The sequence below is a fragment of the Marmota monax genome, unplaced genomic scaffold, assembly GCF_021218885.2.
Source record: "Marmota monax isolate L192 unplaced genomic scaffold, Marmota_monax_Labrador192_F-V1.1 WCK01_AAM20220418_F8-fsc00015, whole genome shotgun sequence".
NCBI lineage: Eukaryota > Metazoa > Chordata > Mammalia > Rodentia > Sciuridae > Marmota > Marmota monax.
In genome coordinates, this window is record NW_026692194.1 from 26,238,446 (window position 1) to 26,264,964 (window position 26,519).

General features: G+C 40.5%; 1 protein-coding gene across 1 annotated transcript in view; it reads right to left on the minus strand.

The window, feature by feature from the left end:
• Positions 1–22,051, minus strand: part of Tmem178a (transmembrane protein 178A) — a 61,779-nt gene extending 39,728 nt beyond the window's left edge. The window contains exon 1 of the mRNA XM_046425411.2: positions 21,583–22,051. Coding sequence (XP_046281367.1) covers positions 21,583–21,982 — 400 coding nt within the window. The 5' untranslated portion in view covers positions 21,983–22,051. The remainder of the gene's footprint in view (positions 1–21,582) is intronic.
• Positions 22,052–26,519: the final 4,468 nt, after the last annotated feature.

Genomic DNA, 26,519 nt, shown 5'->3' on the forward strand with positions numbered 1-26,519 from the left:
CAGCTGCACACTCTACACTGAATTCCCCATGTTTCCTCCTTCCAGAATTACCCACCTGCTGCATAGATCAAAGAGTCCAAGTAGCCATCAGGTGCATAAGCCTGAAAAATAAATGTATTTTTGAACTGTTCCAATGACGGCATGAAGGGAACTATTTCTCTTTCTGTCTACCACCTGTCTTAATCATATCTAGTCCTAACAAGGGCATACTGAATGCTTAGTAGAAGGACAAAGAGGACAAGATAACTTGCAAACAGTCCAGACCACACTCATTGCTTCCTACCCCACACCACCCCCACACACCATTGCCTTTCAGCCTACATCTCCACAGAGCATGCCCACTTAATGTTACCACCCTTAATTTTACATCAAACAGCACACTGACATAACTAATCAGGCAGAGGGGAAAAGTGCCAATAGACAGTTTTGTTAAGCATCTCTTAAATTAGCTATTGGAGGATTCAGTGCTAAGAACCAGTGAATAAGCAGAGTTTACCAAGATCACAAAAATCGAAGGTTAGCACCCAGCCCCCCCATTCACCCTGTCTTTCAGCAGCTAGGTCCTTGGCCCCTTGGGACAAAGTAAGAAGCCATAGGATTAGCCTCAGCCATCCATTCGCACCCTGCCCCCAGGCACTGTGCTGGGTAGGCTCTCCCCTTAGCGGAAGTGTCTGCCTAGAGCTGCAGCACATCAGCATTCCTATCACTCCACTCAACCCAAGGGGAAAAATTTCCAGCTGCCTTGTACTTCAGCATCACCCCCGGCACCATCGGCTCGAGCCTGTGCATAATTGACAAGGAATATGTTGATAAGGAATGGGACTGCTCCAAGTTTCCGAAGGATAAGTAGGTAATTAAAAGAAAAACCTAATTTAAGAAAATTCTGAAGACATTAAAAAAAAAAAAAAACCTCTCTGGCAACATTCTGTATGGATTATTCTTTTACCAGACGACTTCTGTTTTGAATCTGTTTGTTTTTCAAAGCCTGAGGCAAGATATCCAATATTCTAGGACATCCCATGGTTCTCCTGCCTCCTAGGGGGGTAGCTTAAGAGTCCTGGGCTGGAAGCCTAGAGCTCACTTCTGTTTTCTTGCATGGCTCAGAAGCACCTGAGTTTTACAAGTAGGAACACCTGGCGACTTACTGCTCAGGATTCAGCCCAGTGCTCTCTGAGGGCTCAGATACCCTACCCAGGTCAGAAGCTGCCCCTATGCAAAATATCTGGAGAGTACCATTAGGCACAAGGAACACAGGTGTGCAGAGGCAAAATCAGCCTCTGCAGGCACTCACAGCTGCTGGTCATACCACTTCACTGCCTGGATGGTTTAAGTCCCACAATAGGCTGACCAGCTACCAACAGGTTTGCCTCAGACAGGAAACCAACTTGAGCTCTATAGACTGTGTCCTAAAACACAGCCTGGACAAGTTCTTCATTCCACTTCATCTCCCTGTTCTGAAGGTTGGTTTAACATTGAATGATGGCCCTACTACCCATTAGCTTCATGACCTCCGCAAAATAATTCTCTGAGTCTTATTCAATCTATAAAAGGGGGCTAATAATATTGATCCTATCAGGTATTCCAAGGACTGTAAGAGTCCAGACCCTTCTTACGCATGATATCCTCTTTAATCCATATTTCCTGCCTTACCCTACTTGATCCCATCTAATTTAATTAATCTTGTCCAGCCCAATGGGTTGCAGAACTTATCTAACCTCAGCTGTTGGACCCTGTGATTTCCCCCAGTTCAATCCTTCCTGTGAACCGAATGAAAACAAATATAAGCCCTCCCTCACAGAATTTAGAGTCTTAGGAAGGACACAGCCATTCTTGAAATGATAGGGCAAAAAGATGTCAAATTACAACCCTGGCATAGAGGAGAAGCACGTGGCATTCTGCAATCACAGAATAGGGTGCCTGAGCCATGAGGATTAGAGAAAGGCAATCAGAGAAGGCCAAGGTCCCAAGGAGGGGCGGGATTGTCCTCGCAGGGCAGAAGGAAGAGTGTAAATAAGGGCTTCTAGGTGGAGACTCACTCCTGGAATGAGAAGGCCTGCAGGACCAGGTGCAGAGAGAAAGTGAGGGGCATCATGAAAGATGCTGCTAGAAAGAAAGGGGGAGGCTAAACCGAGGAAGATCTGAATTCTGCATTGAGACTTGGTCTCTATCATAAGCCTCAGTGGAAGTCTCCCCAGGTTGTAAAATAGGAGAAGACATGATCGGAATTGATTTTTTAGCAAACAAGCAGAGTGCAAAGAGGAGTAGGCGAGGACAGCAGTAAATTTAAGTGATAGAGATACAAACAGGCCATCTCTGAACTGCCAGCAGGAAACAGTTCCCAGGGAAGGAATGTTGGGGAAGCCCTCCTGAGCCAGGCAGCCAGGTCTGGGGTGGTACTGGGAAGGAATGGGCATTCCAGACAGAGGAACTGCAAACGCAGAGGGTGCAAACAAAGGGTGTTTATAGGAACCAATAAGAGGTTGGGTTTTGCCAGAGCAGAACATGTTAAGATGGAGCGTCAAGAAATAACAAGATAGAAGGAAGGGTCCATAGAGGCCAAACAGGAAGCACTCCTCCCCTGCAGTACAAGGCCCCATGCACCAAGTTCTCAGGCACCACAGATGATTTAAACAAGGAAATTATAAGATCAAGTTTATTTTAGGCAGATGATTCTATCTACCCGGTAAATAAGGGATATGAGGACATATAGGAGTTGGAAAGATAGTTAACTAGATGACTACAAACATTAAAATATACACATATAAAAATATTAAAAATGATTAAATATGGAGAATTCTTGTGTTTTACTGTTGAATCCAAAGCAGCATATTTCATTGTATCTCAAATATTTGTTTACAGATGTGAATAAAGACTAAATGAAAACAGATCTTTTAGCAAATTTATACAACTAAGTTAGGGGTTATAGATGATTTTTGTGTTCTTCTACAGTGTGGAAAATTGCTTTCTGCAATTTCTACTCTAAGCATATATTTATTGAAAGTTCATAATCAGAAAGAAATACTTAAACTACATGAAGTCAGCAGGAAGGTCCTATCAAACTGATAACATCAATTTACATTTTGATATTTAGTGACCCTAAATCTTAAGCACAGGATAAATATCATTCCCTCTATGCTCAGAGAGCGGAAAATGAAAAACAGGAAAGCAAAATGATTCATTTAACGTGACACAAAGGGCTGGAGGCAGAAGCAGATAGGAATTAGGTAGACACATGCACTCTTTTGCTGGTTCAATTCTTTTTGCTGAGAAATTATTTGAACAGAACAGATCATGCACAATCCAATAATTAAGATAGCCAAAATAATTAGAAACAGCCCAATAGACTGCATGATTATCAGCCTAAATCAATAAAGAAGAAGTCAATCCCAATCCTTAGATAAATAAAGTCAGCTAGCTACACTGCTACAGGGACTATAATTCCAGGATCCTAAGCTCCATTAAGGCGGTATTTTTCTAGAAGTGAGAAGGAAGCCAGCTTTGGAAGGGAAGAAAGCAGAGGTCGCCTCCATGCTGTGGCCATCATCATCCACACTGACTGTGTCAAAGGAAAGACAAAAGTTATCCCAAGTGCACATAACTGTGAGATGCATAGCTTCCGTGCAAAAATAAGCAGTATATACCATTCTACTTCTCTGATGGCTGATGGCTGTATGGCTTTTTCCCAACTACCCCATCAACTTCACAAGCTACAAAAACATAACCCTAAAAGCAGCTGCAGCCACAGGTATTATTAGTGATTCCAGGCTCCACCCTGCCCAGGATGGACACCTATGGTCCTCTCAGATAGGGAAAATGTGGTCTCAACACAGCACCAGGTCTGACTGCAGGGCACATTGCTTATCTTCCACCAGCACCCAGAAAATGCAACAAAAAGAGTCTGGCATTAGACTGGCCCTATTTTTGTTTATTTTAAATCTCAGAAAAGTATACAGAAACTCAATATTTTTAATATGGCTTTCATAGCCTAAAATAACATTCTTGGCTTCGTTGTTGGATGGGTGAGGTGAGACCATGGGGAGGGAAGATGGAGGAGGTAGGAGGTTTCCCAAAATTGCCAGATTTGCAGATAAAACAAGTGCAAATTAGTCAGCTTCCAAATTTATGCTGAAATGGACGATACTGTAGTTTGCAAGCTAATAAAGTGACTTTTATTTGTAAATATACAGAAAATGAGTAACCAATTTAAATTTTCCTACTCCACTGCAAGTAGTCCTAAGGATCAATTGATAATGATAAACTAGAAGTTCTGCATCCACGGGTCTTAGTTTAACCTTTGCCACTACCAATCCCACTGGTATCTACTTTAAGAAGATGGTGACAGGCAAGCCAGGGTCTGAATAGGTAACTGTGTGGGATACCCTACAAATGAGATCTAGTCATGTCTGTCAATCATCTGGACACTCTCACAGACCCCGAGGATCTACCCTCTGCATGACCTCTTTATATTTCTGAGCCATCTTGTGGTCCCTGGGACTATGCCATTCTTGCTCTACTCTCATCCTTATTTTCTCCTACAAAGTACAGTCACACACTTTACATCATTCTGTAAACAGGAAGTGCCATATACCTTGATACTGTATGCCTGCACCACAGAAGAATACCCCCAAAGGCCTTTGGGACAATGAAGTTCCAAAGTCTTAACTCACAGGGGTAGCTCCTGAGATGTCATTTACAACCACGTGCCCTAACTTCAGACCTAATACCAATGGTCCCCTGTTTTTAGTCTATTAGTGGAATATAAAAAGGGACAGATATAGGCAGACATAGAAGCAAAGGAAATAATACTTAACAAGTACACACACACACAAATCTGAACAAGCATATTTTTTTTTTAACGGAGAATAGAGTATCGATTAGTTTTAAGGCACAGAGTTCTTACACACTGCTATGCTCCCTCAGGACACTTAGGTATTACATCATAGTTCATAATGAAACCTTGAGTCATTAAGCAAAAGTTAAATTTAGTGCTGTTTCAGAAAGCAGAAATATGCATCATGTACGGAATAAATATATCCATCCAATTAGATAAAAACAAGCTTTGACGCACATAAAGGTAAACTTTAGCTAACTGAAAAACTCATCCTTTATTTCCTGATGCTCTGCATAAATCATAAAATGTAATAATTTGAAAAACTCACAGAAAGAATGAAGTTCCACCCTTCACTTTAAAAAAACTGAGAAACTGAGGTCTAGAGAAGTCGAAATGATTTGCCAATGTTCAGTAAGGTGCAAGAGAGCCAGGACCGGGCCACCAGCCCCCAGTTCCCAGGGTTCCTGATCTGTCCACTCTGTGCCAAATAGAAACCCCACCACGTACAAACAGCAGCTCCACTGTTATGCTCCCCAAACACACGATTGGTCAGAATACGTTTCTCCTTTTTCTCTTTGTAAAAACTGCTTTGAGTTATGTGAAAGGAAATTGCTGTGTAAACTTAAGGTGCATTTTCTTACATTCCATGAGTCACGCATTTCTCATCGCACGGACACTACAGAATAATTTCAGTTTTCTAGTTAATAATCTATGGATTTTATAAGCCTCTTTCCTAATGTTACAGTTTGTAAAAGGAAAAAAAAAAAACCCAACCAAATGAAAAAAATGTATGTATCCTAACAAACACTTTCCCAAATTGGGAATCCAAAGTTCAGACCAATAGGTAATGACTCTTCCCTTCATCCTTCCTGGAAGTCTCTCCCCTATCTTCCCCATCATTCTTCAGTGCAGTTTTGTTAATGTGTTTTGAAGAGATTTATTATTCTTCTCTTAGAAAATTCTCTAAGTAAGTCTTCCATATAACCAAAATGCAAATGACTGGAAGTCATACTGTGACCATGTCAATAAGAACCAGCCAGACTGAATCAGATGCCACAGAAGATGGGCTTGTCTAACTAATGTCTGCCCAGTATGGAAAGATAGAAGGGAACAAATGGTCCTGTGGAGCATCAGAGGCTGAGCAGATCGGCCATTGTAATCATTGCCATGTCGACTAAAGCAGGATACCCACGAACGTCCTTTCATTTGTACAAAGGAGAAAATTTGGGGTCAACACATCATGTTCAAGTTTTTTAAATAGGGCTTTCCGTGAAATTAACAATCATGCCTATTTCAATATTTGGCAAGCAACCTAGAATATCATTCAAAGAAGAAAGGAAGGAAATGAAATGAATAACCAATATTCATAATATAAATTGAAGTGACCAAATACAACTTCCAGGTATTTAACACCGTGGATTATTAAATTCAAAAAGGACATCTCTAAAACTTTTGAACAAAATGAAACATAATTATGGGCTTCTCGTTGAATTCATGTGGATTGAAGTATTAAATACTTTCATTGGGCAAAGAAGGAAATAAACCTAGAAGTTTTTCCTGTAGTAATAAAAAAAAAGTAGATTTTTTCTTTCATCAAAAATCTTTTCAAAAGTTTTTCAAAGACATCTGAAAGGAATAAGCAAAATTTAAATTATACATACTATGCAATTTTCTAAAGGGAATTCTGCTCTGCTGTCCATTACAAACTCTAATTCCATTTTCTAAAACCAGATATGCCTTATTAATACCAATTCCCCATAAAACTAAGAAGAAAAACATATAGTCCAGTTCTTCCAACCAAATGGCAAACATTGTTCCCACCACACAGAATTCCTGAAATAATACAGACGGTTTTGACATCTCCTTTAAAACTCTCAAGAAATAAAAAAAAAAGTCGGTGATAAAAAAGCAAGCCACATGCAAAAGAGCAAAAGAAAGCTATGTGGATGAACAACTTGGAAACAGGAAATGGCCCTTAAATTTGGGTTGTCCTAACATTTAACTACTTCTGGAAAAAAGTGACCTTTCCTAGTCTGCCACATTGCTGAGTTAATTAGGCTGCTGTTTTCTGGGCATGCTATCATTACAGTTGGTTAATGCTGCAAGAGGTCTAACAGGTTACACTAGTTCAACCTCTAAATTTACAAATGAGAAAAATCAAGATCTGAAGAGGAGAGGTGACTTGCCTATAGTCACCCAGGCTAGTTAAGAGAAGAGTGAAGAAATGCCCCCAAATATCCTGACTCCTGTTACCTCCATAAAATAAACTTGCAGAAGAATCTCACTTCAGAATGCCAGCAAAGCCCCTCATCTCTTGAAGAGCCACCTCTGCCTGAAGAGCTTGAAGAGCACTCTTGCACCCCACGTGACTGCAGGCTTTTCTCAGCACACAGAAACCTACCTAGCAACAGGTCTGACAGCAGCAAAACAGCTAAGAGCTTAATGAAGGACAGCAAACAAGAGTCTTTCAAATTCATTCAGCCATTCTGCTTCCTGGTAAAGGGAAGTATATAGTTGGACTTACAAGGATCTTCTTGAAAAAAAAATTAATAAGCCAAAACTGTACAGGACATGCATAAAATGAACTTGGTAAAATACTACCAGTATATTGAGTTCCAATGATTTGAAAACCACCCTACTGGCTCCTGTGGAAGAAAGAAGACAAAGAAACACTTCCTGACAGTGGGACTTCCTAGAGATAAGCAGAAAGACAAGAAAATCTGAATAACAATTATAATCTCTCTGATAAAGATTAAGAGCATTTTATGAGGAAAGCCCTCATAAAGAAGCTCTCTTAATTTTATACTGATAACTTTGAATCCTTGGGAGGTAAAAGCATACAAGGAATGCTGATTTTCATCTTTTTTTTTTAACATCTATTACTATTTTTTTAATGCCAAGTACTTTGTCTTCTTTGAATTATTAGTGTCTTAGTCTTTGAAAACAGAATAACTCTCCCTTCTCCTTGTCCTTGAATCGGATTAAAACTCTGAAGTAGGTAAGAAAGAAATGGATCCAATATGACTGTGATTTGAATCAATCAAATGCAATTTTTTTAATAGCCCTTCTATGAATAGATCTCCATGCGCCAGGTACTGAGCATGGCAGCAAATATTCTTGGTCTTGAGGTAGGGAGTAAAATAGACAAAGAAATAAACTACAGTACAGTGTACACATTACTATAATAGAAAGATATATAACACACAATGAGGTTCAAAACCCCCAGTAGATTTCTGAAACTGTGAATGGTACTGACTCTTGTATACATCATATTTTTACCCCACACATACAAAACTTTCATAAAGTTTAATTTATGAATTAGGCAAATAAGAGTTTAATGACAATAATAAAGCAAAGCAATTATGATATACTGTAATAAAATTACCAGCATCACTACTATTGCACTTTGAGGTCATTATCAAGTAAAATAAGGATTACTTGAACCCAAGCATCAAGCAAGATACTACTGCAAGTCAGTCTGATAACAAAGGATACTAGGTGACCAACAGGCAGGTACCATAGGACGGTTTTACTGGTCCAGGGGATGAGTCACATGCTGAGCAGTACAGAGCAGGAGGGTGCAGCGTTTCATTATACTTTTCAGAATGGTGCACAACTTAAATTTATGAATTATTTATTTATTGGATTTTCCATTTAATATTTTTAGACTGCAGTTGACCATGGAAGCAAAACTGTGGATAAGACCAAACTACTATAAAGCAATTAATTCTGCAGGAAATGAGGGTAGATTCAAGAAAAAGCTAGAAAAGGAATAACAATGGCCCTAAGCTTTCAAGAAAAAGCAGACACTGTGCAGATGGACAAGAGAGGATGGTATTTCAGGCAGAAAAAAACAGGATATGCAATGACACAGAAACATGAAAGGGCACGTTTACAGAGGAAACAGCAAATGGTCTTAAGGTAGCCTGACCCTTGATTTCATGGAGAAGAGGCTGGGCATGTAATCAGCAAGGTAGCTGGAGCCTCATGGCAAAAGTCTGTCATAAATGGACACCATACCTTTATTTTATTTATTTACTTTTATGTGGTGCTGAAGATTGAACTCAGTGCCTCACACATGCTAGGCGAGCACTTTACCACTGAGCTACAACTCCAGCCCTGGCAAAAGCTTTTTTATGACCAAAGAAATTTAGACTTGAAGCTTTGGGCAGTAGAAAAACAGACATTTGGGGGGTCTTTTGTTGTTGTTATTGTGGTTTATCATTTTAACCATTTTCAAGCATACAACATCATGATATTTAGTACCTTGTGTGATCGAATCCCACTAGCTCTTTCCCATACATTTTCATACCTAAAAGAAAACCCCATATCCACTAAGCAATCACTCCCTATTTCCTGCTTCCCTGTTTTCTGGGTTGGTCTATTCTGGATATTTCATATAAATGAAATCATACAATATGTGGGCTCTTGAGTCTAAGTTCTTTCACTCAGCATACTTTCAAGGTTCCACCATATAAAGGAATAAAAGTGTAAGGACATACACATTTTCTTTATCCATTCCTCAGCTGATGGACATCTGGGTTGTTTCCCCTTTTGGCTATTGTGAATAGTACAATTGTGAAGAGTTATGTAAAGTTTTTATTTAAGTATCCATTTTTAATTTCTTTGGGTGTATACCTACAAGTGGAACTGCTGGGGTTTTGGTAATTCTATGTTTAGCTTATTGGAGAACCCATCAGAGAGTTTTAGTCAAAGGAAAGACATGGTAATACTGTATTTTAGAAAGTTAAATGTATCTAATGGGTATTTAAGAAAATAAGATCGTATAGAGATTGTTCCCCAAAGACCCGCCAAATGTCTTGTTCCTTCCTGTCTCCTTCCCAGCCTTCCTATCCTTTTTTCTTTCTGCTCTCTTACTGCCTTTGTTTTTTTCCTGAACCTACAAGTTGGCATGCAATCTGGTGGTCCAAATATATGCCCACCCACATACCTTGTGGTTTTACACCATCTTTTGAGGCTTCTGTGCTAAAATCCTGCTAGCTCAGCCCATCTGCAACAGTTCAGACTTTCTTGCTTCGTAATTCCTGCCCTAGAAGGTGCCAAGCTTTAATAAACAGGCCTCACGGTGTCAAAGGAGAGATCCAGGAGGAACACAGCAATTCCATCTAGAAACCGGAAATTCACTGGAGTGGTCTGACGTGAACACTCCTGCTGAGATGACTGGGGTTCATCTTCATATGCCCTGTGTCCATCCTGCTCTCCAAACATAGACACATATACTGCTAAACAATCACTTCCTTAGATGGTCTTCTAGATTTGTACTTTCAAAAGCAAAGGATTCTTGACAAAATTTCAAGGATTATGATACTGGCTTTTCTTTGAATTGATTAATTTCTAAAATCTTGAATATGTGCCTCTATCACACACCAGGACATGAGCAATAGCAAAGAGAGTTTTGCGAAGTTTCTTTCTCAAAAATAATTACAGTTGTATATCACATGGAAATTGTAAAGATGGCCCCTCAGTATCTATCAGTCAAGGAATTGGAATGAAACATATTGTTGTTTTCCCCTAAGGAATCAAGAAATTAAAACAAGTCATATCATGGTTTGGACAGATTTTACAAATGGATAGGGGCTGGGCATGATCAGAATAATGATCTCCATGACAGCCTTCTCTGGAGTAGGCTAAACTTCCTTTTTATTTTTTTGGGGGGGTGGGGTGGGGTGGGTGTGGAGGTGGGGACAAAGGCTGTGTGTATGGGAAGCCCTTTAGCACTGACCTCACTACTCTAATGTGTATTAAATTTTAACAACTGTACCATCTGATCATAGAGCACATGGACATCCTCTCAGATGCACAGTTGCAAATATTCTATGTTCCATTTTAACAGTACAATTATAAATAAACTTCCTTAGAAACAACTGTAACCTTTGGGCCAATAGAGGTTAAAGAGACACAAACAGATCTTCAAAAAGAAAAGCATAGCGCTTTCAGGGCACTTCCATGTGTCCATCAGGGCAGGATGTAGAGACAGTGGTATACTTGGGAGAGCTAGCAGGAAATCTGGGTTCTCTTTGCAGTGTCCTAGTATGGAACAACCACAGGTAGGATGGGAATGCCATTGGAATACCCCTGCTGTGGCAGCCTCTATAGGTGTATGGCAGCCACTGTTCCTTGATTAACAGAAACCAGGTGGCCAAGAGATTCCTGAGGAGACTGGCCCCCTCCCCAACCCCACGGAGTACCACTTTGATCGGCCTAAGAGAATCATGGTAATTCCACTCCACTTGCCAGAGATTGGTTTAAAAACGGTCATGTGACATAATTCTGACCAATGAGAAATCATATTGATTATAAAAACTGGAGTATGTAAAACAATTATAAAAGGGGGGGATTGTGTATGTATTAATTACAAAAAAAAATGGCCTTTCCTTTTTCCTAGTCTTTGACTTGTTCCTATGTGAGGAAAAGACACACAGAACTACTATGACCAGAAAGAGACAAGGCTTTTAAGCAAAATTGCCTATGCTGGGACTCTAAAGTCTCCCAGCTCAAATCTCTTAATTCACTACCAGTGCTGGCTTCCTCCAGATATATCCTTATGCAAAATAATGCATTTTACTTGTAGACTAAATCATTGTTATTTGGGTATTCTCTTATTGGACACTAAAAGATTCTTAACTAATACACCCACCCGCAGGAATGGATAAATGTTTATTAAGCACTTTATTAGCTTCATTTTTTAAATTTACACCCACCCAATTATAATGTTTCATACCTAATCAGTAATGCTCCTTCTTATTGGGAGGAAGAAATAAAAGAAAAAAAGCATTTCCAGAAAACTATATACATAGAGGAACTGATCAGAGAGGAAAAAAAATATTTCTGCCATTTTAACCTGCAAATAGAACTGGAAGAGTGCTAAAACAAGAAATTGTGATAATTTAGAAATTGTGATAATTTAAAAAGCACCCATGCCACAAATTTTCAAAATGAAAATCTAGGGCCTGTTAGTAAAAAGCACTCAATTTCTCTCATGGCATAATCAAAATATTACTGCACAATCATCTGTATGCACCGCCAAATAGAACAGGGAACTACTCTATTTAACAACTCTCAAGTACATTTAATTCAATAACTCTATCACATTTGGAGGACATACACAACTGTGCCCTGTTATGGTTCCTACTGTAATTTTTATTCTGAATTTTCCCAAATCAGGTGTGTTGGGACCTGCTCAGAGAACTAACAGGTAATGAGTTATTTATACAGCTGCCAGTTTTCTAAAACAGTAGTGGTGCCCAGGGATGACTTTGAGGGAGTCAAGCACCCAGGCCACAATATCCATCAGCCCCTGATACAAACCCAAGCTCCAAAAAATGTAGTCTGAATTAAATCCCACCCATACCCCCTACCAAAGCAAGGAACCTTCTTTGGATATACTAAGGATATACTGTCTTACAAATTAGAACCAATTTGAGATTATGCCGATCTCCCTTGCTCACAGGCATTCTGATTAGCTTTCAGAAAGGAAGGGAGGGAGGGAGAGGAACTGCATGTAATTGACCAGAGTTTGCTACTCAAGTGCAAACCACCCATTACAGACACCACGGTATAAAAATCTGGTGAGCATCTCTGCTTGAAGTTCCTTTCGAGTCTTTGATTCTTCCTGTGCTCACCTATTTGCCTACTACTAGTCTGAGTTTCCTTCCAAAAGAAAAGGTAACCTTTGAGAAAAGCAGGAAGTCAATATAACATGATCTTGATGCTTGTTTTTCAGCTTCATCTGGCTGGATTTTACCTGTAACTGCGAATGGTAAATGGTTACCTTGTGCTTTTGTTTTGTTTAGAACATCTAAAGAAAAAAAAAAAAAAAACAACCACATTTTTCAAAACCATTCATGTTAGCAGTCACTATTGCTTTTCCTGCCACTCTTTCATTCAGCCTACCTCTTTATTTTTCTAATACTTGTGAGCTTCCTGCAACCAATACATCCATTTTCTGAAATTACAGTTTTCCTACAATATGTTAAACACTAAGGATAAGTCACCTGCAATAAATGATTCTTAATTATTAGTGGCAGAAAACAAATACTGAGCTCCAACTGGCATGGGCTCGAATATTCATTCCAATTGGCCATTATAATTTTTGTCCCTCACCACCAGCAGTAGCAGTTTATCTTCTGCCATGTTAAATTGTTACTCTGATGTTCTGTTTTATAATTTTCCAATCACAAGTGATCAACTGTGTTGTTTTTTCCAGGATAACTTCATTTGATGATATTTAACGTGATGCACATATTTAAAATTTCATGACAATGGTAAACATTATGGCAGGCAGTTTTCAAAATTGTGACAGTTTAGCTGGGCACCGTAGTGCACACCTAGACACTAGGAAGACTGAGGCAGGAGGATCACAAGTTCAAAGCCAGTCTCAGCAACTTTTCAAGGCCCTAATCAACTTAGTGAGACCCTGTCTCAAAAAAAAAAAAAAAAAAAGATGAGGTTGTTGCCCAGTGGTTAAGAACCCCTGGGTTCAATGGCTGGTACAAAAAAAAAATTGTGAGGGCTTAAAAAGAAAAGGCATTCAAACTCAGACTAACCCATTGACTCAGACCCCATTCTTCATGGCTCTGGGTGCCATAAGGAAAAGCTCAATCCTTTGAAACCAAGAGGATTTAGCTCTGTTTTTGTTTGTATGTGTTTGTTTGTTTGCTTGATTGCTTACTTGCTTGCTTGTTTTTGTTGCTATTGTTGTTATTGTTTTACTAAACAGGCTCTTGAGAGAGAGAGAGAGAGAGAGAGAGAGAGAGAAAATTCTAACAGTAACATTTGTTGACTGATTGTGAGTGAAGCAAATGTTCACATCTCCCACACCAAATAAAAATTGCTTAAAATGTTGACAAAAGAGATCCCAGCCAAATGGGCCTCCCACCCTGATTCCCTCTATCCTTCTTGTTCCGATGTTTTTACAGACCCTAAGTATGTAAGTCAGTGCTTATTTGCATGGGGGATGAAAGCATCAGTGTTGATTTGCAGTTGAGTGACCTATTGTAAGGAGATAATTGCACCTTCTAGAATTATCCATATACACACAATTTGCCACTTCCAGAATTTCTGGAGTCTGTTCCCTATCTACCTGTATAGTAGTATAGTATAGTATCAAATAACTTGGAGAAACTGAAAGGAACCACATAATATCCTTTTGGTTCTTAGCAGGGAAATGACTTGATTGATTTTCATCTATAAACAACATATTAAAAAGTCTGAACACTGGGAAACATCCAGCAAGTTATAGAAAATAATTCAGTGTGTCCTCAGGAATTCAAGAAAAGGGAAAGAAATATGGTTTGTATCCTTCCCCCTTTTTCACTTGCTAATGCATTCCCTGATGGGTGTCCCCATGACATTATTGTTTGGTCTGCAATCAGCTTATCTGGCTGAGTTACAGGAAAGATGGAGTACAGCGTGTAGTTTCCCGGTACCTCTGCAGCAAACAAAGGCTGTCAGCCTCACCACTGCCGACGCAGACTCTCTCAGGCTCCAAGAAGTTCAGCTGCATCCTTTTAGTTAAAACTTGCAATAAAACAGATTAATCACTGCAATCACTTTTAACCACGGGGAAACGCTATGAGAGAACAAAAGAATAAACTGTCATAAATTTTACCAGGTTTGAAAGATAAAGTCCATTTCCTATTTTAAAATGCTTTTTATTTTTTGATAAAAATCTTTACAACCAGCTACACACAGCCTTAGACAATATCCATGGTGTGATGTTTTAAAACAAACAAATAACAATAATAGGGAAAACAAAAAAATTAAAACCTAAAGCAGAAAATGTTAAAACCTACATGGTTAAAGTGATCTTATCTTAATTACCAAAATACTGAGCTAATGTTGTGCTCAGCAAGAGACATATTTGCCTTCTGTATTATCTGCCAATCCTCATTTCTCCTTCCACCCCACCAGTTGCTTTGGGAGGGGATAAGAACTGAAGAAGATGATCAAACCAAATCTATTTTTATTCTTTGAATCAGCAAAATATACAAGAAAATGGACCCCAGATATCCACACAATTGAGATTCAAAGAAAGACAGTGGAATTTCCCTGAAAGATAAAGTGGACACAAGAAAGGTGGACTCTGGGCACAAGGAGACAGCCAATCCAAGGTCATGGTTTGTTTGGTGAGGGCGTAGATTAACAATCTGTGATTGTAATATAGTAATCTGTGATTACATAATTTGATGACCTGGAGTACAAAGCACTGCAGGTGTTCACAGAGATGAAGAACAGTTCATTCTGAATAACAGTTGGAAAAACCCTGTGACCTGCCTTAACCATTTCAATGTTCCCACCGCTCAGGATCTCATTCTCAGCTGTGACACAGGGAATCTCAGTGACTCCAGATGCTCCTCCAACAAAAGCTTATCTTGTACAGCAATCAAGAACACTTGCAATTATGATCAGTCTGCCTGATGGGGTTTAAGGGCTCTCTTTGAGCTTTGAAGAAGAAAAATCAGTAGCTAAGGAAAAAAAAAAGTCACAGTGACTTGGATATAACTAGATGTGAACTTTCTATGACACAGCAAAAACTTTTCTATCTTTCCCCTCATGGCCATTGCTAAATGTTATCCACAAGACATGGTGAATGAGAATGTCATTGATTCTGGAAATTTTGATCACAAACCACTTAAAGTACCATCCACTTTTCCGTTTATAAATTATTTTTAAAAGATATTTCCTGTGCAGATGGCAAGAATGGCAGCAAGTATTTTCTTTTGATGGCAGAGTGGCAAGAATTTAATTTCTCTTTGAGATCACCTTTATGAGGGTTTGCAATAGAATGTGTTGACTATCACACTTGGGTGTGCACAACTTCAACTTTTTTTGGGATAAGATGAAACTGCAAATGTAGCCATTAATTGAGTAGTATGAATTGGCAGTTGTTTAATTAAAAAAAAGGTTCATTTAATGTCTACATTTCATGATGTATATGTTAGTACAGTTCATACACCTAATTTAAAAATTAGTAAATATAAATTATGTTTATATGAGCATCAAATAATTTTTTTTAATATTCAAAAAAAATTTCAGACACTACTTGCCTCAAAAAGTAAAGAGAGAAAAGAAAAGAAAGTCTTAAATTGCAATGTTAGCATCCTCAAACCTGAGGAATCCCTTTTCCAGCAGCATCTTCTAGGCCAAGAGAAGGTCTGAGAACAATCCGTGAACTTCCAAGTCAGGAGGAGGAAAAACGCTGGCCTCTCAGCTTCCCTAGATACATCTGCTCTTGGGAGATAATTATTCTAACACAAATGATACTTTGGCCTACAAATGAGCTGAAGAAAATCATCAATCTACTTCTGTGTCAGGTAGAACTTGGTGGGTCCTGTACAGACTATTAATTTCATGGAGAATAAGCAACAGGGGAAGCAGATAAATCATTAGCACAGTGAAGAGCAGACCCAATGAATTCCTACCAAATCTTTTACTTTCCTTTTCTTACACAGAACAAAATGACAAAGTATTTATGTCCTACTGTCTTTGATATCTCTGTTTATCTCATTAGAAGAAAAATGCTTCTGAAATCACAAGGACATATTTTATTTCAAGTCTCAAGAACTCAATCCCAAATGATTTATACAAGTTAACATGATGCGTTATAGAATGATAATCTTCACATTTCTGAAATCCGATCATTTTTAATTTCATAAAAACAAAACACTACAACATTAATATTCCTTTTGTTTACTGCAGGCAGTATATAATGTAAGAATTTGATTTACATGCACAAAGTACATGCATTTGAAAGGTAATGTTGTTTTTAATTTAAAATTTCAAGTTGAAGCTAGTAGAACAGTTGGAACTTCCAATATAATTTCAGTAACTCGGGTTCCTGTTCAAAATTGATTTCTCCAAAGTTCTACATGGTGTATTCACAAGTCTTATCAATGTTTATTTGTTAAAGTCAGTGCTTTCAGTAACTGAAAGAAGCATCATGTAACATTCCCACTGAGTCTCCTTCCATCTGTCTTCCTATCTTACTAAGCATCCCCTAGTAGAAACACATGTATTATACTCAGAACAGAATGGCCGGGAGTCCCCCAAAGGGCACAGCGCTCCCTCACTTCGCACTAGATTTTCTGTCATTACTTCACCAGTACTATCATCCTTCCCAATGCGCTCTCTGCCTCCATTAGGTAATCTTCCACACCTACTTGAAGTAGTTACTATGTAATCCACTACAACATACAAATGCCACTACTTGAAATAAATTCTAAGGCAGGCATTTGATCCTTCTTGTTCACTCTACATGAATCTCCTATACCTAGGTCAATATTCCAGTATCTATTTGTTGGGTGAATAAACAGATAATGAATCATCAATCAATCAATCAAGAATCTATCTTTAGGTCATCTCCTCTCATTGCCTGGGACCCAAACATACATCATGCAAACCCACTTGCCTTATAAGCTTTTTATGACTTTTATACATAAAGGTTTCTTTCAAACCTCCCCCACACTCCCAATGGCACAGGGATGCCAAAACGGCTAAGCTTTAAGTCCATCTGTTCAAGTCCCTACCACAAGGCTCCCCCAGCGATTCCAGACTTCCTACGCCTGGGTGAAAGATGACTTCATTTCATGTTCTCAGAGCCAGTCCTTTGACCAGCGAATCTTCCTTAGTGTCGAAAGTTAGCCAGGGCTGCAAGAAGGGCCTATATGGAAGAATAATTTAGATTTAAACACATCAGAACTCCATATGTGTAGCCAAAACCTTCCTGGCATTACCTTGTACATAATAGGTTTCTATGGGTATTTTATTGAGCTGGATAGTAAACTACAGAATTATAGTGCAAACCAGTTATCTCTAAAGCATTTGATAAATTCTCATTTCATCCTGGTGTGCAAGATAGAGAAGTGTGGATTGGTGAATACAGTGCTGTAAAGAGAACTTACTACCTACCGGAAAAACTACTTTCCTCAAACTATACTGGTGAGTTAACTGTTCTTCATCAGCTTGATGGAGCAGCATAAGGATCTAGTCTTGGTTTTTAAAGAATGTATCAATAATTTTACCTCCATTCTTGTTGAAGGTTCTGGTTAGAGGCCCAATCTTTTTTTTAATATTTATTTTTTAGTTATAGATGGACACAATCTCTTTATTTTATTTTTATATGGTGCTGGGGATTGAACCCAGTGCCTCACGCATGGTAGGCAAACCCTCTACCTCTGAGATCCAATCTTAAACACTTCCAAGGTATGGGATAGATAGAAATGAACTAGAATCATAATGAGATGGTGAAAAATCAGAATTCAATGATTCTCCCAAATGTTAGCTCCATTAAGATCAATGCTTTTCTGGTTCATGTGGCTTTTCTTAAGTAGATTAATACTATAGGGTCTATACATATCATTTCTAAACTAACCTCTCACTGCTCACAGTGTATGTTTCTATCTCTTACACATCTCTCAGAAATCCTTGTCTTGCCTCCAGTAATAAGAAATGCAAATAATCCTGATGGTGATAATGTTTTCCATATTTTCCTCTCTGCAACCTTCACCCACCTCCTGGCTTTGTCCTGTGGGTCCTCAGAGAAAAAAGCTGACTTCTTTTCCTCAAAAGCTCACTAAACCTGCCAGGCAGACCTTATACCCCTTTCCTATTCCTCCCCATTCTTTTGAGTCAACTTTTCAAAACAATTAAAATGTCTATAGGATGTTAGGATTCATAAACAAAGTAATTCAGAGAGAAAAGTAAGAAAAGAACTTGGACTCTGGTTTTCCAAAGTTTTAAATTAGATGTAATGTCGGTTTCTAGGGTTTTTTTGAAACTTTATTTTAGTTTCTTTATTTTTATTTTTTGGTACTGGGGATTGAATTCAATTGCACTCTACCACTGAGCCACATCCCCAGCCCTGTTTTGTATTTTATTTAGAGACAGGGTCTCACTGAGTTTCTTGGCACCTCACAGTTGCTAAGGCTGGCTTTGAACTCGTGATTCTCCTGTCTCAGCCTCCCAAGCTGCTGGGATTACAGGTGTGCACCACAACACCCGGCATCTATTTATTTGTTTTTAATGTGGTGCTGAGGATCAAACCCAGTGCCTCACCCATGCTAGGCAAGCGCTCCACCACTGAGCCACAACCCCAGCCCCCAGTTTCTCTTTTTATATGGCTCATTTAGGGAATTCATACCACTGCTGCTAATGTCAGACACCTAAACACAGGCAATAACATTTACCCAATACAGATTCCAAAATCATCTGAGATAGGGAAATATTGATGACATTCTCAAATTATGTAGAGAATCAGGATTTTGAAGCTGTTGATGTCATCCATTCATTTTCCATATGATGAAACTGAGATTCAGAAGAGTTATATAACCAACACAAGGTAGGGTAGTCACTAAGTACTGTTGGAAGTACCCAAGACATTCCTGACCTTCTCCCAAACAACAAATTATGATTCTATAACAGACCAGTGTCACCCTTTCTTCCAAGCTCCTCATTTCTTAATAGTGCCAGCTCATTAATTTCCCAGAAAGTTAAATTTACTTTGTTATGATTGCAACAGTGATAAATGTGAGAACTAAATCATATTCTAAAGAATAGTCAGCCTTCCTAATGGTAAGGACAACAAAACTGAAGGCCATCCTTGCTCCTGGCTTGGACACTTGTGGGAGAACAAACTACAATTGAGCAACAGAGCCAGGGAGGAATCCCAGGTCTTCTGATCACAACCTCAAACTCTTCAGTGGTCTCTACAAAGGTTTAGCTTAACACTGTCAATGTAAATCTGGGATTGTTTTCATCTAGAAGATGCATTCATGACTAGAAAACTCTAATTCTTTTAACGAGTATGTGGGTTCTGTCTAATGGAAGTGCTGGCCTGGACAACCCTCTGTCAGGATTGTAGAAGGGAGGTAGGACAATGGGATAAAGGTTGGGTTTCTTGACCTCTGAAGTCCTTCCACTTCTAAGATCATTTGATTCGAACTGTACAAGAGCTATATGCCTCAGTGAGGGCATTTGCAGAAATGTTCTGCAGTGTCTTGTGGGAGTCCCTCTCCTACTGTGGGTTGAACTCTGCCCTGCTGTTTCAGGCATTACACTATACCCAAATTACATGCAATCAAATACTCTAGGCATAGAAAGAGTGTAAGGAAATGCAGTTCTGTCATTTCCAAAGACAGACTACACTGCTTAGCTTTCAAAATTGCTTTGCCTAAATGAGCATTCCATAACTGAGCCTCCAAATTCAGCTTTTACAGTTTGTTCATGTACTATGCTACTATCAGAATTAATTATGCAGCATCTTCATGAGGAGGAACCAGAGATGGATGCAAGTTAGGAGAGAAAAGAAAAAGGTGCACTTTCCAAAGGAAGATTACTGTATCCAATTCTCCCCAAATTGCTGGAGTCCTTCCATGTACAGACAGTTTGGATGGCAGTCCCCAGCTGGGTTAGCCATGGGAAGGAGGAAGTTGACATGTTTGAGAAATGAAGAATACGCCAACTAACAAGACTCAGAAAGCCAACACATTATTAACCTCCTTTCTATGTAATCCATTTCAAGCTGTAATTTAATGTACATCTGTTCATTTGCCTTCCTAAATGGCTACTAAATATTAAAAATGTACTGACATTGGGCTTTTTCTTTTTTGAAATGAGTCCAAAGGAAGAAGATATTTATTTATTTATTTTTCTCTCAGAAAGGAAAAAAAAAATTCTGTTAGGGGTTGAGTTCTGAAAGTTAAAGGATAGTCACATTGATGTTTCTGCATGAGTGGAATTACAAAAAAGAAGAGAGAGAGAGAGAATTCAAACTATCTGATTACATGCGTGGAAGCCAGGTGTTGAATAGATTTCAGAAGAGCAAACTCAGTGCCAGATAACAAAACAATAAAAATAACCTTCTTTAGAAGATGTCACAATATAAGAGAGTGATATGTAAAGACTTATGCTGCGTCTGGAATATCCACTTTACAGGGCTTGGCTATTTTCTCTCCTCAGCTTCTGCCAGGTTCCTGAGGAGGGTTGGCATGGGGCAGGGGATTGGTGCGGGTGGGTCATTATCATTGAATACCGCAGGTGTCCTATCTGCCTTTAAACGCCTACCCCAGTGAACTACTGGTATGCGAAGTCCAATCCACACAAACCCTGCACTTCTGGTGTTTGGAGGAAGGTTCTGGGGCTTCCTTATCTCCCCAGGAGCCCACCAGGGTGGAGTGCCCACATCAGTTCAGTTTGATACCAACATCCGCGCAATCCAAGAGATTGCAAACCTCCTTTGAGGTTTGCATCGCTTTTCTTCCAAAAGGTATTGATAAAAGGAAAGCACAACTTGAAGAAAGGAACCCAATGGGGGAAAAATCGAGTCTTTTTGACTGTTGCCCTCACAGGGAGGCGTCAAGAAAATCCACACAAGCATCCCAAGTCAGGCAGGTGTGGGCACAGAGAAGGACGAGAGAGGGAAAGAAGAGGGCCAGAGGCAGCCAAAAGCAGGAAAGAGGGGTAGAGCACAGACTTGAAGGATGGGGAAATACGAAGGGCAGGATGAGGAAGATAGAGGAATCGTGGAAAGAAAGAAGAGGAAGAGAAGCGGAGGAGAAAGAAAGGGAACGGGATGGAGAAAGGAGGCGGCGGGGACGGATGAAAGAATGCGCCGGGCAGCGAAGCACGGGGCCGCGGCGGGGAGGTGGCCGCGGGGACCGGCGCGCCCCTGGGAAGCCACGGGCTGCGCTCCACGCGCGGCAGCAGGGACGCGGGGCGCGCCCGCCGCTCACCTTTCAGGATGAGGGTGTCGATGTCCCGGTCGATGCCCAGGAAGTAGCACTTCCTCCAGAGGCCCGAGTAGGTGGCGAAGAGTGGGCGGCCGCACTCGGCGTCTAGCCCGCCGAGCCCCAGCAGCGAGCGCCAGGACTCGGGGTCGGCGCGCCCGGGGCCGCCCGGGAGCAGCCGGCGCCCCAAGGGGGGTGAGTCCCGCAGCGGCAGGTGCGACAGCGGCATCAGCCGGTTCTTCTGGTCCGGGGGGTCGGCACCCGCGCGGCTGCGCTCGCAGCTCTCCTTGTGGCGCCGGGGGTCGGTCTCATACCAGTGGTCGGTGAAGATGGCCGTGACGAGCAGCCCCAGGGAGCAGAGGCTGAGGCCGAGGCTGAGCGCCGTGACGAGCGCCCGCGGCTCCATGGCTTCCCGCCCCGCCGCAGCCGCCGGTGGGCTCGCGCGCCGCCGCCAGACACAATGCACTTGGCCTCGGCTCTCCTCCGCGCGCCCTCCCTCCCTCTTCCCCCCACCTGCCCCCCACCTCCCTCCCACGGCCTCCCCGCCCCGCTCGCTCCGCTCCCCGCGCCCAGCTCTCCTTCCCGCGCCCTCCGCCCCCTCCCCGGCCCCAGGCTCCGCGCCCTCCCCGCGCCACTCGCACTTTCCTGCCCGCCTCCTTTTCTCCAGCCCCCTCTCCTCACTCTGGGCGCCCCACTGCCGCTCACTCCCCTCGCCCCTCGCCCTATCTCCAGGTCCAGCAGTCCGCCCTTCTCTCTGGAGAGCTCATGCCTTTTCAATCGCTCCCCGCCGTCCTCACTTTTCTCACTCTCATCTTCCTCTCTCCCCTTAACCCTGTCTCTACTTTCCCCTTACTTTTCTCCAACTGGTCCTGTCGCTCTTTTCCCCACTCCTGTTGTCCCTCTGCTTTCTGGATCCGTGTTTCTTTATATCCCTGCCCTGGACTTGAAGCCTCTCTCCACCTACCCCTGAGCACACCACCTCCCTCCCGTCCTCTCCCCCTCCAATGACCTTAAAAGACATTCACCAGCATCAGACTCAGACTTGTCACTTGTCCAAGTTGATTTTGATCACTGTCTTCTGTTTTGTACCCCGGGCTGTGCGGCAGTATTTAAATCTCTGGAATCTTGATCTCTAGCAGTGGACCCTTCTCCTGCTGCCCGAATTGTGCAGCCTCTTAGACCCCCTGCCAGCTTCTTCTGTCTGGGCTCTTTCCCTCTCAGTCTTTCATTATGTAAGCTCAGACCCTCCTCTGAAAGAAGACACCCAGTGCCCCTGGAATGACAGAACGATAGCCAGAGGTTTTCCTCCCACTTCATTTCAGCCTGCTCTGAGATGGACTTCTTTTTCGTTGACCACCTCCACCTCCCCCCTGGAGTGAGGAGCCTCCTGGAATTTCTAGAAAAGCATAGGATCAATAAGCCCTGGCAATGGCACCTGCTCTGTGAAGTGATTATTGCCTTTGAATAAAGAAAGCCCCCAGTAATAAATCAAAGTAATGATTTTTCTCCTGTGCAAGTTTCTCTCATGGGCTGAGAGGGTCAACAACAAAGTCATACTACACACTAAAGTCAACATCTGAGCTCTTCTGTTCTTCCAGGGCACTCGGTAGTCACAGATGTTAATTCCAAGAATGGCAGGCAGATTTTCATTTTCTGAAAGGAAGAAAAACATTAGGATCCAGGGTATCTAAGAGTTAATGATGTATGTATATAATCTGTACAACAGAGGTGCAATACCCTTGTGCCACTTAATGCCCTTGGGGCCATGTCAGAGACAGGAAACCATGCTGCAGGAGCCCAGGGATGGCAATTCTGGCTCTGATGCTATGAAATATTAATGATCAAGAGATTATGAGGCATTCATTAGATGCTAAATGTCATTACTCCATGATTTAATGGGACTTATTAATTAGTGCCCCACATCAATTGGTATTAATGTGATTTATATATTTCCTCTGGAATGACATCTTTAAAGGTGGTATTGAGAATCATGCTGGGATTTATTTTCATTGCTGTTTGTGCTCAGCATCTTCAGACAGTATTTTTCCAAGGAAGAGCATGTGCCTCTTCTGAGCTGTTCAGTTCACAGATAGATCCCTTAAGCAAATCTTTCAGTCATATCAGGACCCTGTGCCCGTTTCTGCTGACCTGACAATGTGAATTATTGCTTGGATTTTCTCACAGCTTCAGCAAGAACTATGGTGAGCTCTAGTCTAATTAAGGAATACAAAGAATTATAATTTTAGTGTTCCTCTCACCTATAAGCTTTCCCTTAACAGGAAACACTAAGCTCATCAAAGCAGTCTTATCTGGATTTGCACAAAAATGATGAGACTTAGGAGCTTTCTTTTATTTATATTCCATAATATGTGTAAAATCCTAGATCTTTATGGATACACAGAGAAACTATGTGTAAACCTTGAACTATGAGACTACAATTGACATCTAAAATTAGCTCAAGTTTTCATGTGTCCTTTCATTTAAAAAAAAAATGCTTCTTGAAATAAAGTTATTACAAACCTTGAGAGTCCTAAGGGATGTCAAACTTTAGCATGTCCTCATCCCCTTCTCAATCCTTACCTGGTGTTCTACAAGAAATATTCAGCCACATTTCAAGAGTTACTGGATCATCTTCACACAATAACTCTGTTCCCCAACTGGAGCTAGACAGAAGGAGACCTCTCTCTCAGGCACTGCCATTTAACTCAAAAGGACATACTGTTCTGCTTCATTTTCCTAGCCAGAGCTCCTTGATCGTACCCTTCCTAGAAAATAGCATTATACTTGAAGTTCATTTACGTCTCTGTTTAAGACCAGTCTCAGCATATAATCCAAAGGTTACTATATGATGGATTGCCCTAGACAGTTTTTCATAAAAAATGTCACACATTACAAATATGGGCCAGCAGTATGTAATGAGAGCACTGCCTCTGCTGGTGCAACATTAACGGTGTCGGCCGGGATGTGACATATGATGTGTACACAGGCTCCGCTACAGCAACTGCACATTGCTTCATCCACATTTTAAAAATTTCTCTTTTGGATATTTCCAACAAAGAACTATCACCAGCTAACCTCTGCTCTGTGAAGAGAGTGAGACTTACAAAGATGAATAAATGGCTCCCATCTTCAAGTTGCTCCTAATCGGTGGCAAGAAAGAGACACATAGAATAAGAGGCAAGTGCTGTAGCAGAAATAGGAACAAAATGTTGAGGGAACACATGGACAATGGAAAGACTAATTAATTGCCTGGGGGATTCAGGCAGGCTGCATAGAGTCTTTTGAGTTAGTTCTCAAAGGATGAGTTAAACTTTGCCAAGAGGCTAATACCAGAGATATTAACATTGCAGTCAGAATACACCCCTTTGATTTTATGTCTACCTCATATGCATCTGAAGGCTTCAATATTTGGGGACATTGGAAAATATTTTTTCTACATGTTTAAGTCATATAGTTGAAAAATTCTAGTGACTTACTGCAGGCTAGATATTTACAGATGAGTAAAGCACTAGTCTAAGCCAGAATACAGTCAGTTATTTAGCCTGCCATAGAGTCAAGAAGATGGGAGATCAAATATCCAGCCAGTACACTGTGGCATGTCTCAGGTTTGGCTGTGCAATGACTCCGACATTTTCCAGCTTTGCTTGTTCTTCACTTGTCGTAAATTTCTTTTTGCCATCTCCAGATCAAATACCCAAGAACATCCCTCTGAAAACAAACATGTCCTAAAATATCAGGAAAAGAGCCAGGGAATTTCTATCTGGGTGTCTCACTCTATTGAACTCAGTGTGTCCAAAACTAAACTCTCACATGTCCCCCTGGTCTAGCTGCCCCCTCCCCACTTCTCTTTCTATGCTGTTGATGAGTCACTGAAGTCTGTCAAACTCAGTATTTGGGAATTATATAGTTTTAGAGATTTTTCCTTTGACATGTCTTATATATCCACTCTTTACTGTACATTTCTAAGATTCACAATCACCATGCCCCTAGCACCTCACATCTGGATTAATGCTCCAGCTTCCTCCATGACCCCCATGATTCCAGGACCAACCCCCCTGTAGTCATCACGGACACTGTTTCCAGAAGCATCTTCCTCAGATGTTACTTTTATCATGTCATCTTTCAGCCTCCAACTCTCTAGGATAGAGACAATGATTCACTATATTACTCTAGAGCCCTTCTTTGTTACTGTCAGTATTCCCATAGCATTTAAACATTACAAATGATGTGCTGGTCGTGTTTAAATACTTAGAAAACAAAATACTTTTGCCATCTTCAAACACATTTACTATAATGCCTAAGTGCTTTATGACATCTGTCATATTTCTCATATTTCTCTATAGTCAAATATTCTTTAAATAAATATTTCTTTATAAAAAGGCACATACTCATGCACACACACACACACACACTCACACACACTCACACACCCATATGTGATCTCCAGGTGTCACAGAGCTATGGAAATGATTTATTGACATAACTATGCTAAGCTAACCATGAATATTCTAAGAGACTTTTATCCTTTGTCCCAATGTCAAGGTTCAAAGAAATATTCTTTCAAATTTCAAATATTTGGATCCCACTATGGAGTCTATGTAGTTTAGCCAAAACCATACACTGGTTTTCATAAAGAGTGAGGGGTTTTCCCCTTAATAATATCATACTTTTTTTTAGCATTTAAAGTAAGAGTATAGTCAATTATATTGTTGATCTGCAATATGACATTTCTGCAAATACTTGAGATATATTAAAGTCAGCATTCTAAATTGTTTTATTGTTTTTCTAAAGCAATTTTATTTTAATTCAACAACATATATTGAGCACCTCCAATGTAAGATATCATACTAGGCCCCGGCTGTATTATACAAAGATGAATGAAATATGGTCTATGTCCTTAGGGAGCTTAGGTTAGTACAGGGGAAAACAGAAATGCAAAAGGC